Raw genomic sequence first — 14,486 nt, 5'->3', positions numbered from 1 at the left:
ATGAATTCTCACGTTGCCCCATACCTGTCAAGCTTTGGGTTTGAGAATACGGGAAATGTCGCATGGAGTGGGAGGTTTGAGGTGGAGAGTGGGGGGCAGGCGAACGAACGAACGAACGAACGAACGTAAGATGGGGGTGAATGGGAGGAAATAGACCAGAGGACAGCCGGGGGGGAAAGACAAACGAACAAACCTAATGTACGACCGGCAGACGAGGGGATGAAAGTAAGAACTGGGGGAGCAGTACGGGATATTTACGGCACCTTAGTTCGTCAAAGTCATGTACCGCCACAATGATTTCCGCCACCCGTTTGTTGAGACCTGGATAATAAGAAATGTATTGTGCGGTTTGTCCGTAAAGTTACACTTACACTGTAACATCAACTACTCAGCCGCCCGCTGTGTTCAGTATACTATAATGCTCCTGCAGCGCTCTTCCCGCCGATTGCTTTTAACCAGCAGCTCCCGGAGGAGAAAGGCTGCCGTACTCCAGGCATCGCGCCAGTCATTTTAAGGATGTCTATTGGTCCCCTAAAACGATGAAATCCCGGGCATTATCATCAATCAATAAAATCCCCACGGACCAAACTTGAAAATTGGACGTTATTCTGCTAACACTTAGCTTTCATCAACAACTCAGACGTGGAAGTGAGAACGCTGCGCAACGCAAATAACCGGAACACGGTGCACTAAATAAAACATAAATTAACGAAGCGTCGAGACGGGTAAATTAAAGGAATTTTAATAAACGAGGTACTTGAATCATTCGAGGAATCGTTTCAGCCCTACTTCAAACTGTGACTGCCTGAGAAATTATTTTATGGTACAAAATGTTTTACTCTTCCTATGATTTCAGGAGCAAGCTGGCTTTTGCCCGTGGCACACCAAGTGACTCAATGGCCGTCGTCAATGCCTTCAGGGTGATTTTATGTCGCGTGTTTCATGTGAAATCTGATGTTTCTGTTGTGTCTGTTTTAAAACTGTTTTTTATTTTGTTTAGGCGTGGTACTCCGCCAAAAAGAAAGGACAACTGAGACACCCAAAGGTAACTGTGCATACATGTATGATTATCAGAAAATTCAAGAAGCTTTGAAATTTGCAAATAGAGATGCTAATTACAGTTCAGCTAGTGCTTCTTTATCTATACCAGTAATACCAGAACGTTGATTTCTCTATCCTATGAACGCCGATGTTCTTTGGATTTTTTTTTTTGCAGGATGAGCTGAGCTGGGGCAAAGAGAACTTCATTCAGATCAAGAGGATCAGAGAGGTGCAGACATTATGCAAAGTTTTGTCATTTAGTTTCTATTTGCATTTCAAGGAAAAATGCAGTTGAAATTCACATAATTGGGAAAATCAAATGTTTTCAATTCAATCAATAATCAGACATTTGCGCAAAAATGGTCAGACTTGTTTCCGGTGAGAGTTGAACCCCTCAAACTTGGGAACAGAAACGTTTCTGGCATTTTAGGAAACTTGTGGCCTGCGATTTGACAGGAGAATTATTGATTCAAAATGTTCAAATGGCTCAACTTTTTATGAACTATGTGACGCTGTGAGAGCATCACACAGCCTGTATGTAGCATGTATGTACCAAGGATCCACCAGAGCACTGGTGGAGCCAACTAGAGATTATCTGGGAAAAAAAACAACATCATCCTCCTATTACTACCTGTCTTCTTCAATGTTTTTGTCGTTGGTAACATCCAGATATTGATCTTGTGACAGAAGTGTTTTCATCGCAGCTTTTCAAAAGCTGAAAAACCACTTTATTGAAAATTGTGGGGTTTTTTTTAAATGAGCATTTTTGTTTTCCCATAATCAAGGATTCCCCCAGAAAGCTTGCTAAGCCTGGTGGGTGGATGCTAAGGCAGTCATTCGTCCAGCAACTTGTTTTTTTGAGTTAAAAAATGTATGAAGTTGACCGGAAATTTTAAAATATCACTTGATAATTATGTGTTATTGAAAGACTGGAAGACCTGAACACCAACTATAAAGTCGTAAAAATGCTAACATTTTAAAAAGACTTGAATAAATAATCAATGCTTAGCCTGGTGGGGGCACAAGTAAAGCCTGGTGGCCCGCCAGGCTTATAATACACTGGGAGAAATCCTGCGTTACCTCAATTTGCACAATTTTATGATTAATGCAAACGCAGCTGGTGAGACGCTGGTATCATCTGCATGTAACTGTATTTTTGCAGTTAATCATTAACATACAGGCTAAATAAGATCGGTCCAAGTATTGAGCCTTGTGGGACTCCAGCTGAGTCACAAGGTAGATCATGAATATTCTACCAGTACTGCTTGTTAGATGCATCATCTGCTTCTCTTCTTACCCTGCTGCGCCCATCGCTCTGGAAGAAGATAAATCTGGGCTCATCAGATCACACAGCATTCTCAAATTTCCTCATAGTCAAATTTTTATGTTTCCTTGCAAGTTGTATCCTTTTCCCCCCATTTTGCATTTTGTTTATTAGTTTTCAAAAACTGCCCAGCTGTTCAGCCACAATCTCTTGAGTTTTTATCACTTGGTGCAGGTAGAAACTTGCTAACTTTCACTACTGAACATAGATGTGATTTCTACTTTTGTTACATTTAAACGATGGCCGATCATATTAGTTCTTTTTTCCAATTTCTAATAATGCCTTGGATAGTTCTCAAACAAATTTAGCTAATTTCCATATTATTCTTGCATTTTTTGCATGAAAGATGCCAATAATTTGACCCTGCTGAAGCACATTACCGTCTTTTCCATAGCCTCAGGATAAGTTTTATGATACGGTCAGTGCGTGTGTTTTGGACAGGCAGCGTATTTACTCTGTTCTCCAGGTTGCAGAGTTGTACGAAGACCTGAAGAAACGCATGTCCCAGTTCAACATGCACGTCCCAGAAGACTCTCTGTCCCCAGACAACACAAGCATAAACAGGCAGAAGTTCATCCTGCAGGTCAGCCTTCGCTGGAGGATTTCTGTGATTTTTGTGCACAATAGATGAGCTGTTGACGTATTTATTACTATACTATATATTAATGTTGCGTTTTAGATCGTCATTGCCGGCGCCTTCTACCCAAACTACTTTTTCCAGCAAGAGATCGATGAAAGGCAGGCCTGCAAAGAGCTGAACGGCTTTAACCCTCGAACAACAGTCATGGTATCAATGTTTATGTCAGAGTTACGACACCTGAGAATCGGATTTGATTTTGCTGATTAATTCTAAAAAAAATGTCTGTAGTTACTGAATAAAATGTGATTCAACAGGTTTATTTTGTTTCTTAAGGGGACAATATTAGGTAAAATTGACTTTTTTGAGTTTTAAATCATGTTATAATGTTATTCCTTCATCAAAAACATACCTGGAGTGTTTCCTTGATTCTTTGGTGGCATGTTTGAGAAATTGTTTAATCTGCATGGCAACCATTCAGCTGGGAAAAATGCCTGGGTGGACCTAGCCCCGCCTTCGAGCCGCAGCTCCTCCTCAGAGCTGCAGTTTCTGAGCTTCCACCTCACAGAGCAGCCCTCCCCCACTCAACTCCTTCAGACTAGCCAGCAGCAATTAGCAAACACCTGGTGGAACTGCTGAGCTACGTTTCAGTAAAACTCTGGTAAAAACGTTGCTAAAGGGTTAATAGAGGAGCCATGTTGTGATGAGCTTCAGAAAGAGGAGGAGTTTCTTAAAGAGACAGAGGCCCAATTTCAAGACATTAAGTTATGTAGTCAAATTTCTTTGAATTCATATTTGATATATGCATTTTTATTATAACAACTGGAGGTAACATAATTACTTGATTATGTTACACAAAATGCATAATACTGGCGCTTTCATAATTTTGGGAATAATTTTTACTTTGGCTTTATTTGTTGAGTTTTGTTTATTTATTGTTCTTTAGGTGAGAAACCTCCCTCCATACAGTTTCCTCTACTATAAGCAGCTGCAGTCTTTGTTCCGGCTGTGTGGACAGGTGAAAACTGTCTCCTTCGACTGCTCCAGGTACAAACATCACTTGGGTTTTTCTTTCATGTGAAGTTTTTTTTTATTGTTACAATAATTGGTGTCCTGCTTGTGTGTCATCAGAGCTTATGTGGAGTTCCACCGGACCTCCAACGATTCGGGTGTGCTGCCTGAGGTGACGCTCGCCCTTCAGATGGCCCATAAGAGCTTTAAAATGGAGCTGCAGACCTATCCTTCTGAACAGATCGAGTTTTGCACAGGGAGGAGATCATTGGCTCACCTGAAATTTTCACGGTACAGCTCAGTTGTCATACTGTCACATTTTGACCCAAACGTGTCTGTTTAACCTCCTGAAAGTAGCGATGCAAACAGCAGTTAATTGTCTATTAGGCTGCATTCAAACTGCAGCCTGAATGACCCATTTCAGGTTTTTTTTGTCAAATTCAATTTCTTTTTTGCCGTCACTGTTCACACGTCCAAATATATGCGTCCTGTATGTGTTCTCCAGTGTGAGCTGCAAACTGACAGAAAGTGTCCTGCATTCGCAGTAGAGGTTGCAATAACACATAGAGAGAGCGCTCGGAAGTAAACGTTGATGCTAACGGTGGAGCATAGCTTGCGATTTTGAAGTTGTTGTCCAACCGGAGCCAGCACAGTAACAACTTAATCCTCATTACCGTCGGCCATGATTGTTATTTTCTTCCTGCTTGCTCATATCAGGACTCAGAATAGTGACGTTGGTCGAGTGTTGATGACGTTCAGGACCTGACCGTAAACGACCGGACATCAAAGTGGCCTGGGTCACATTTGATAAGTCCGATCTGTTGTTTGGACTGTCATAAGAAGATCAGACACTGGTCGCATTACTGCACTGTGAACGCAGCCTTGGATTAAAATTTGTTTGGATCGATTAACTAATAACATTTCCTTAGACTTCCTTTTAGTGTTGTAGTTTGGCTGCCATCCAGCAGAGGGCACCGCTTCTCATCCTTAAGTGGAGCCGTTGATACAGAAACAAAGATGGCGGCTGTACCAGAACAGGAAAGAGAAACAGCACAGACAGAGTCCGATGTGGGATGAAAATGCACTTTATACGGTTCTGTTTTAAAATATAAACACTCGTCCAGCTCCTAAAATCATCACCTTCATTCAGCTGAGCTGCATGACGGATCAGTCTGTTCCAGTGTTAAATGTTCATTAGAATTTAAAGTTGGCTGATCTTAGTGAATGTGTTCTTGCATTATGGCCTGTATATTACTTAAAAATGGTCTCAAAACAACAATATTATTATTTATCTTAATAGCTTCATAATAATTTGCTATTCTGACGGGCCTACATGTGGCGTCATGTCAATTATTCTGGGTCCATTGTGTCCAAACTCCCGTCCATAAAACCCACTATAAGATGGGTTATTTTCTTTCCCTAAATCTGGCATGTTTGTGCAGAATGTGCTCAGTTTGTAACTTGTTTGTGTTTCATGGACAGGTTGTCGGCTGACATCCAGAGCCAGTCTCTCTCCCTGATGGACTCGGTCTGCACCAAGCTTGACCCCGACCGGCTGCCGCCCAACCGCCTGTTTGTGGTGAACATCACGGAGGTCGGTCCTCTCCTAACAGCTTCACAAACCAAAAAATAATAAAAAATTTAGATGCTTTTCTCCTAAAGTGAAATGGAAATTATTTTTTTGGGGGGTAATTTCATTGCAGGTGATAGATGTGGGACATTTCTGGGGGTTCCCAGCGGATGAAGCCAGCTTGGGAAAGCAGCGGCGTCTGACAGCGGAGATCAACAAATGTACTTTGTCTCCTGTGACGGTGTCGCTTTACCCCAATCTGCTGTGTCTGGCGCCGTACTCTGAGACCAACGAGGAGAGTCTGTACTACCGGGCCAAGATCCTGTACATGCGCGGTAACACAGTGGAGGTGAACACCAATCAGGATCAATTTTAGAGTTTTTTTCTTCCTCAGACTTTTCTCTTGTAATGCTTTTTGCCACAGATCCGTGGCTCTTTAGCAAGAAGTGAATTATCCAGCAGATTTATTAGGACGTAGCCCTCTGCTGCATCCTTGTGAAAAACTTAGAGAGATACCAGTGGTTTACAGCCCGGTGCGGCTTATATGTGTACGTTTCCAGTTTGTTTGTTTTTTTATTTGTAGATGCGGCTTATAGTGAGGTGCGCTCTGTAGACCAGAAAATACGGCTATCAGATTAACTGATAACTAATAACACCGTTAGTTGCAGCTCTATATTAAACGGATATTTTGAAGCTGCATTAAGTGATACAGATGCTGAGTTTACTTAGAAACGTTTTTCCTTCATTTTTCAGGTTTTCTTTCTGGACTTTGGCAACACGGCCGTTGTTTTCAGCAGCAGCCTCAGAGAGCTTCCATCCGACCTGCTGGCTCAGCCCTTTCAGGTTCACTTCACATCCTGGACACTTAAACCTCCATGAAGCTTAAAATGATTGTAACCCCACATCTCTGCTCCTCTTTCAGGCCCATGAGTTCCAGGTTGCTGGGATGCGCCCGTCAGCCCAGTCCATCATACTGGGAAACAAGTGGAGCAGCCGCGCCCGCGACTGCTTCGTCACCATGGTGAAGCATCAGTCGGTCATCGTGTCGCTCTACTCCATCCTGTACGGCGTCATGCGAGTGGAGCTGCTGCTCAACAAGGAGTCGAAGAGCACCAGCGTGGTGGACATACTGGTGGAGGAGGGCCACGCCGTGAAGGTGGAGGAGAACGTCGATTCTCAGGTACCATCGAGCTGCGATTACTTTAATCAGTTATCTTTTAATTATCCTGATCAGTTATCAGATATAAAATAAATAAGGTCTTCTGCTTCTGGTTCTGCTCTGCATCCCCAGAACCAGAACCAAACATGGAGAAGCAGCATTCAGCTTCTATGCATCACAAATCTGGAACAAACTTGGAAAACAGCTGAAACACTGAGTTCCTTTAAATCTAGACTTAAACCCCACCTTTTGAAACATAATCAATGAAAAATCAATCAACATTCTGATATGTAATGATGGCACTTGACAAAATTTAATATTTCAGTTATTGACTGAGTTCTACATCTTTGTAATTTTGTGTTTTTATCATGTAAAGCACTTAAAAATGCTTTGCTGCTGAAATGTGCTGTACAAATGATTGATTGATTCGATTCAGCAGATTTTAAATTGAATCAGTCCAGTATTTCTTATAGGGGTGCACTGATGGCAGTTTTCTGGACGATCGCCGATTATTTAGAAAACCTGACCTGCTGATTCAGATTTTGGCAGATACCATTTTTTTTCTGCCTTTCATTTTAATTTTTCTGCCTTACATTTCAATGTTAAGGGTAGCAAGAAATTGCCGAGTTGGCAACATTGGCGGGACTATTGTTAACTACAAACATGCAGACGTGACCTGGTGGGCCGGTCAATCAGTCAGACGTTCTCACTGCAGAACAGATGATTTTTAGACCTTTGCTGAGGTAGATAAGATCGGCTTCTCGTTTAAGTATCGACCGATCGCTGATCTCCCAAAATTAAAGGAATAAATCGATGCACTCTTAATTTTTTATACAATATACAACGATATTCCTTTAGTAAATGCTTGATCATTTGTAGCAAAGGATGCATCTGCAACTAAAATATATTCCTAAGATCAACGTGTGAAAAGCTCGGTTATTTCTGTTTGACTTAACATCAATACAGTGTTGGCTTGATCTATTCATGTAATATTTGGATAGAAAAAGCTGCTTAAGGATCTTTTTAAGGGATTTGAACCGGGTGAAGCTAAAAATGCCACTTGAGGAGTTCTGGGTAGGACACATTTACACTTAAAGAAGGTTTTTCATCATAAATGTTTGGGGTTTTTTATACAGTTTTGGATTAATTACTGTTCTGAATATTTTGTTCTGTAATCAAATTGCCTCTTTTTGAGTCAGCATACTTTAGTTAACTTTCAATCCATAGAGAAGCGAAGCTTTCAGTGTTTAGCGATTCTGTTCTGATTTTTAGTGTCACAATTCGATAAAGAAAAAAAAAGTTTTTAAACGGTTTAAAACGACTTTCTGTAGATAATATTACAAGAGGAAAAGATGGAGTAAATAAATAAAACATTCATTTAGAACAATTAGGTCCATACTGTATCAAAGTCCATCAGTTCATATTTAAACAAAAGTAAATTTGTAAATAATCTATAAAATTAATGGGTTAGCTTAGAAACTTTACTTTCTGTTAAAATATCAAAGAATTACCGTATTTTCCGCACTATAAGGCGCACCACATTATAAGGCACACCTTCAATGAATGGCCTATTTTAAAACTTTTGTCATACATAAGGCGCACCGCATTATAAGGCGCATAGAATAGACGCTACAGTAGAGGTTATGTTATGCATCCATTAGATGGAGCTGCGCTAAAGGGAATGTCGACAAAATAGTCAGATAGGTCAGTCAAACTTTATTAATAGATTACAAACCAGCGTTCTGAAAACTCCGTTCGTTCCCAAAATGAACAGCTGTTGCTTCCTCCACTTCCGACCCATTGATTCGTTCATGTTAAATTCTCTCGCTGCTGCTCTATTCCCGTGTTCTACTGCGTGACTGATTGCCTTGAGTTTAAACTCTGCGTCGTAAGCGTGTCTCTTAATAGGAGCCATTTTGGGGTCTTTACACAAAACCCAGCGTGCACCGCGCGCTTCTTCTTCTACGGGGAAAATGACGTCGCCGGCTGCTTACCGTAGTTGCGAGACCTGTTGTGGCTCAATATTGGTCCATATATAAGGCGCACCGGATTATAAGGCGCACTGTCGGCTTTTGAGAAAATTGAAAGTTTTTAGGTGAGCCTTATAGTGCGGAAAATACGGCATTTAAAAAATATCCGGTGGCAGAGTGAACACATAATACGATATGCAGTATATTCACAAATAAGACGTACAACTTAAATGCATTTTAAAATATATTTTTGAGCATTTATTCATTTTAATTATTTTAATAATCGATTCTTGTCGATTAATTGTTTCAGCACTGGTCATAGCTAATCAATGCTAATTAACGCAGTAATTTCTACCCAAAAATAATTTCTCCCTTTTTTTCATATTAACCATTCAGTCAGATTTTGAGGAAAGTTTTACAGACTGCAACATTTATGTGGATAGAATGATAAAACTATGTTTCCTGTCTGTTCCAGCAAAGCCATGAAGACCTGCTGTTGATGTACGACGACGTGGAGAAAGGAATGTACGGCCCCAGTTCTGCCAACCGGTCCTGGAGGGCCCGCAAGAAGGAAGACGAGGAGACCATCAACATTCTGCTCACTCAGCTCTCCAGTACCCCGAAGTCCTGCTCCAAAACAAACGTAAGAACGGTTTGCTTTGGTTGTCAGGAAGCTGCAACAGAAACTTTAAGGAGCTCAGTAAATGTGAAATCACTGGAAACACTTTAAGTCCCCAGTGAAATGGAGATGCAGTGAGAAACACGACTATAATTACAGATCTTTGGAAAACGATTAATTGTGATGAAACGATTAATCGTTTGCTAAATTAGTTTACGATTATTTCAGTGATTAACTGGAGTATACAAACTCAAAAATGACTAATTGCTGAAACATACTGAGAGCAGTAAAATAGCCAAAACTGTACAAAAATATTTACATTTTGCATGTAAGATTAAAAAAAATGTATATGTTCCTCCCACAGCTCTTCAAGTGGAATAGTTTTAGCTCCACTTAGTTCAAATGTAAAAAGAAAAATCTAATTTTTAATCAATTAATCCAAAGATTAGCTTTACACTTTATTGATAAGTAGAGCAGAAATGGCGGAGCTTTTCATGTTGATGCTGGAAGTATTTTTTTAGCTGCATATTTATTCTTTGTTACAAACAATCAAGGTTCCCCAAAGGAATGCTATGCAATAAAATGTTTATTTTATTACTTTAAAGAAAGAATTTAATTATTTTTTTTATTTGCATCTTTTTCTAACATGGTGTAAAAAAACCTGAATGAAATTTTTTTGTCTAATAAATCGATTAACAGAATAATCAGTAAGTAAAACAATTGTTAGTTGCAGCTCTACACATTGCTTTTGCAAACTTCACAATTATGTTAGTTTATGGTTTGTCGAAAACACGGATATTTTAATAACTGAAAAAAGTTTGTAATTTTAGTTTGGAAAAGTTAGTTGCAATGGAAAACATTATCGCTTCTACTACAGATGTTGTCCACTAGGTGGCAACATTTCACCGACTTTTTCTGCATTCAGGTTCCTGGAGTGCATGAATGTTTGTCTGATAAATCTGTCTTTTCTTCTGATTATTCAGGTAAATCTGGCCGGACCTTCAAGTTCCTACCAGACAAACTTCTACAGTTTGAGCAGGAAAACCCACTACAGGTAAGAATCTAGCGCTGAAAGTAAAGTTAAACTTCCTGACGTTTGCTGACGAGCGGCGTGTCGTCCTGCAGGACCGTTTCCACAGAGAAAAGCAGCATCAACGGCGTGACTCTGAATGAAAACCCGCATTTCAAACATCAGAGGATGATGACGGCCGGGATGGTGGCCATCAACACTTCAGGTTCGGTTTAAAAAAATAACTTAATGTTAAAGCTTAAACTGTATCACTGTGTTTTCATGCACAGGGTTCATAATTTCAATTAGGTGATTTCAAGGTTTGGAAAGTGCTTGATTTATGTATAAAAACCATGAAAGTACTTGATGTAAAAATGCAATCTAACGTTTAGTTAAAAGCCTTAATTTGAAAACATAATTTACAGTTGAAACCGGATATTTCCATACGAATAGAGACATATTTTCTTGAAGTTAAATTAGACAAAAGTTTTCTTGTTTTAGGTTGGTTAGAATAACCTAAATTATTTCTATTTGCTAAATGCCAGAAAACTTAGCGAGAACATTTTTTAGAGATTTTTTTTAACTTTGTATATTGTATACTTTAATTTAAGAAGGTAATTTGTCTTGAAATTTGTTTGGATTGTTTCAATGTGATGAATATTTATTAGTCCTAATGACTTATTAACCTGTGAAATTTAAATAAATATTGTCTTATTTTTTATATTAAATGTTATTGAAATTGGGGGATTTTTTTTTGTTAAATTAGTATTTTGTTCTCAGACCTTTTGGATGTAAAGGTGAGACATTTCAAAACATAAAATTTTGTCATATTTTAGTTTATTTTGTTCCTGCTGTAGGATGTAGAAAACTATCAATACATTATTAATAACAGTAATAAATCCTAACGTGTAATAGTGAACATGTAATTTTTTTAGTTGCCGTATTTTGCGGACTATAGAGCGGACCGTACTATAAGCCGCACCCACAAAGTTTAAAAACAAAAACTAGAAACGTACATTTAAAAGCAACACCGGGCGATAAGCCACTGGTCTCTCCGCCGCTCTCAGTTCTTCACAAGAAAGCAACAGAGGGCTGCGTCTTCATACATCTGTTATTAAGGACGCAGCCCTGCTTCTCCAACGCCGAACCATGGATTCGTTAACGCCGAGCTTACGTGCAGCAGCTATCGATCTGTCTGGCTATCGATAGCCTTCAACTTAAAAGCTGCATCATATGAACTTCTTTGTGTTGTTTCCATGATGAGGTGGTTTGGGTTTGAAAACTTTTCTCCGTCGTGCCTGCTGCTAGCATGCGCTTGTTCTAAATGAAAATCAGCACTTTCTTGTTTGATTTCCAATTTTGACTTCCAATGATTCACTTCCTGCTAAAGAGCCCCCTGGTGGTTGCAGAAAAATCCACAGAAAAGCCGCATCGGCTTACAAGCTGCAAGAAAGTAGCGCCTTATAGTCTGAAAAATACAGTAATTTGTTTAGCTTGGTGCTGGAAAAGTTTAAAAACTTACCTTAAAAACGCTTCAGTAGTGTGTGGATTTTACAGTGGGAAAACTGTACGAATCGTCTATCTCTTGTGGAAAAGGTAAACTCAGAGTACATCAGCTCTGTGGATGAAGGCGATAAATCGATGTTTTGCTCTCAGGTTCCCAAATTATGCTGAATGATACGTCCATCCTGCCCGACATTCCTGGACTGCCTGGTCTGGTGATGATGCTCTTCACTCCTGTCATGGAGTTACGGTTTGTTCACCCCACCATGCTGCTGCAGCTAAATATGCAACAGGCCTCAGTGAGGATGACTGCTCAGCCGTTCTAACCTTTATGCAGCACAAACGAAGAGCGGAGCTACTACACCGGGGCCCTCTGCGGCCTGGGCTTCAACAGCCTGACGAAGGAGCCCATCCTGCCTGAGAACGACATCGAACTGGCCTTCGACGTCAAGTTTGATGTCATGGACATCATTGAGGTAACGACTGTCATCAGTGATAACAGGAAAAATGTTAATAAAAACATATTTCAGACTCAATCAGTAATACTTTTTTAGTGCTGAAATGATTAATCGGATTAATCGTGATTAATTGATTATTAAAGTAATCAACTAATTTAGTAATGGGTTAACTGGAGTATACGGACTCAAAAATGGCTTTTTGCTAAAAAAAAACACCAACAATTGAGCCAAAGTACAAAATAAACTATACAAAATAAATACACATTTTGCATTTAATATATTAAAAACCGTTTGGTTTTAATTATGTTTTAGTTTAGTGGCGTAGTTTTATCTCCACCTGGTTAAAAGTCACTAAACAAATGCTATTTTGTTGCCTTTTAGGCAAGAAAATGTTTATTTTCTCATCTAATACATGAATTTGATTATTTATTTGCATATTTAATGTATTTGTAATATTGTAGAAAAAAGCTTAAATGAAAAATCTGCAGAATATGCCAATTTCTTTATCCGATTAATCGGCAGAAGTATTATTTGTTCTAAATTCTACGTATTTATTAAATATTAAGTTTCCACACTTTTAAATGTTTAATGTTGACACAAAGTGTCTAGTTTTGATTTTCTAAGCTTACTGATCTAGTTTGTCAGTTTAAAGTTTTTCACCTTTGAATTTCATAACCCCAGTTTAAGTAATGAACAATTTAAATATATTTTAATGTTTACAGCACATTCAGCTCTTAGCCTGTGAAAAGCCGGTTACAAACTGGTGTAACTTGTGTGACGTGAAAAGGTTTTTCTGTAGCACCAATTGTGATACGGCTGAAAAACAAACGTTTTACGGAAAACGTTTGTTTTCTGGGAAATCAGCGTATTTCCATAAAGGGAATTTATTTTTCTTAATTCTAATTTGCGCAGTTTTGTGGTAAATGTAAATGCAGCCATTGCCTTTTTTCATTCTTTTACTGATGTGTGTGATTGTTTTCCTTCAGATAAACGCTCTACGGATGGCCATCAACAGCCTGCTGTGCAACGGACCCAGCAGCACTCTGCACCTGACCCCTGAGAGGATCTGCCAGCTGCAGGACGACTGCCGGGACGGCCTGACCAGGTCAGCCACACGCCAGCACAGAAAACGCTGACACTTCAACAGAACCGGTAACACGGGTTCTGTTTGTTCTGCAGACTGTTCATCAGGTCTCCTCCGAGAGAAGCTGTCACTCCAACAAACCACGAGAACTACGGAAAGTGGGACCAGGTACAGTACTGATGAGTGTAGGGCTGGAACCAACGACTATTTTAACTATCAATTAATTTATCAATTTATTCAGACAATCAACTATTCTGACACTTTATAAATTGCTCTGGCACTTAATCAATTATTCTGACATTTAATCAGAATAATTGATTAAATGTCAATAATAGATTATTCTGACAATACATTTTTCTGATGATTAATTTATAATTTTGACAATTAATCGGATGATCAATTATTTTCATAAACGATAAGTCTGCTGATCAATAATTCTCACAATTAATCACTTATTCCGACGATTAATCGATTGATCAATAATTCTGATGACTAGTCTATTATTCCAACACTTAATCGATTATTCTGATGATTAATCAATTAATTTGACATTTAATTGCTTGTTCTGACACTTAATTAATTATTCAGGAAGTTGATTGTTTTCCTGATTAATTGATAATTTTGACGAATAATCAATTATTCTGCTGATTAATTGGTTATTCTGACATTAAATAAATTGTTCTGACAATTAATCGGATAAAATAAAATGGTATTCTTCTGATTTTTCATTCATAAAAATACATTAAAAGATGTACTTTAACAATTGATTCATCCCGATTAGTTGTTCCAGCCCTGCTGCTGCTGCTGCTGCTGCGGTTCTGATCCGTTGTCTTAAAGCTTGTCCTTGACCTGCAGGTCGACCCGTCTCTCAGAATGGACATTGCAGAACGAGGAAGTGGAGAGGCCCGAGGTGTTCTCTTCCAGCTCCATTCACCCATTTTGCTCAATCGTTAAACAAACCGAAACAGATAATAATGAGCATCTGTTTTAGACGTAAACTTAATATTTTTACGTTCAAATAAGACTTTTAGTGGCTCTGTATTTTATTTCTACTGCAGGAGTTTCCTGTTTACCTCAAAGAGCTGTTTTAAGTTGATGCCAATTTTGTTGCAGTAAAAATAGTTGTTTGCAACAGATGAGTCCTGTCAGTCTTTATTTCAA

General features: G+C 39.0%; 1 protein-coding gene across 1 annotated transcript in view; it reads left to right on the top strand.

Annotated features, from left to right (window-relative positions):
- The window catches only part of tdrd9 (tudor domain containing 9), a 36,357-nt gene extending 21,898 nt beyond the window's left edge, over window positions 1-14,459 (top strand). Inside the window, exons 17-35 of the mRNA XM_023352449.1 lie at window positions 857-920; window positions 1,001-1,045; window positions 1,217-1,270; window positions 2,832-2,948; window positions 3,045-3,152; window positions 3,889-3,989; window positions 4,074-4,244; window positions 5,436-5,547; window positions 5,657-5,872; window positions 6,277-6,366; window positions 6,446-6,703; window positions 9,128-9,295; window positions 10,255-10,325; window positions 10,397-10,506; window positions 11,937-12,033; window positions 12,121-12,259; window positions 13,228-13,346; window positions 13,421-13,493; window positions 14,181-14,459. Coding sequence (XP_023208217.1) covers window positions 857-920; window positions 1,001-1,045; window positions 1,217-1,270; window positions 2,832-2,948; window positions 3,045-3,152; window positions 3,889-3,989; window positions 4,074-4,244; window positions 5,436-5,547; window positions 5,657-5,872; window positions 6,277-6,366; window positions 6,446-6,703; window positions 9,128-9,295; window positions 10,255-10,325; window positions 10,397-10,506; window positions 11,937-12,033; window positions 12,121-12,259; window positions 13,228-13,346; window positions 13,421-13,493; window positions 14,181-14,279 — 2,212 coding nt within the window. The 3' untranslated portion in view covers window positions 14,280-14,459. The remainder of the gene's footprint in view (window positions 1-856; window positions 921-1,000; window positions 1,046-1,216; window positions 1,271-2,831; window positions 2,949-3,044; window positions 3,153-3,888; window positions 3,990-4,073; window positions 4,245-5,435; window positions 5,548-5,656; window positions 5,873-6,276; window positions 6,367-6,445; window positions 6,704-9,127; window positions 9,296-10,254; window positions 10,326-10,396; window positions 10,507-11,936; window positions 12,034-12,120; window positions 12,260-13,227; window positions 13,347-13,420; window positions 13,494-14,180) is intronic.
- The last annotated feature ends 27 nt before the right edge of the window (window positions 14,460-14,486 follow it).

Source organism: Xiphophorus maculatus, chromosome 19, assembly GCF_002775205.1.
Source record: "Xiphophorus maculatus strain JP 163 A chromosome 19, X_maculatus-5.0-male, whole genome shotgun sequence".
Classification (NCBI taxonomy): domain Eukaryota; kingdom Metazoa; phylum Chordata; class Actinopteri; order Cyprinodontiformes; family Poeciliidae; genus Xiphophorus; species Xiphophorus maculatus.
This window is presented reverse-complemented; position numbering and strand designations above follow the sequence as displayed.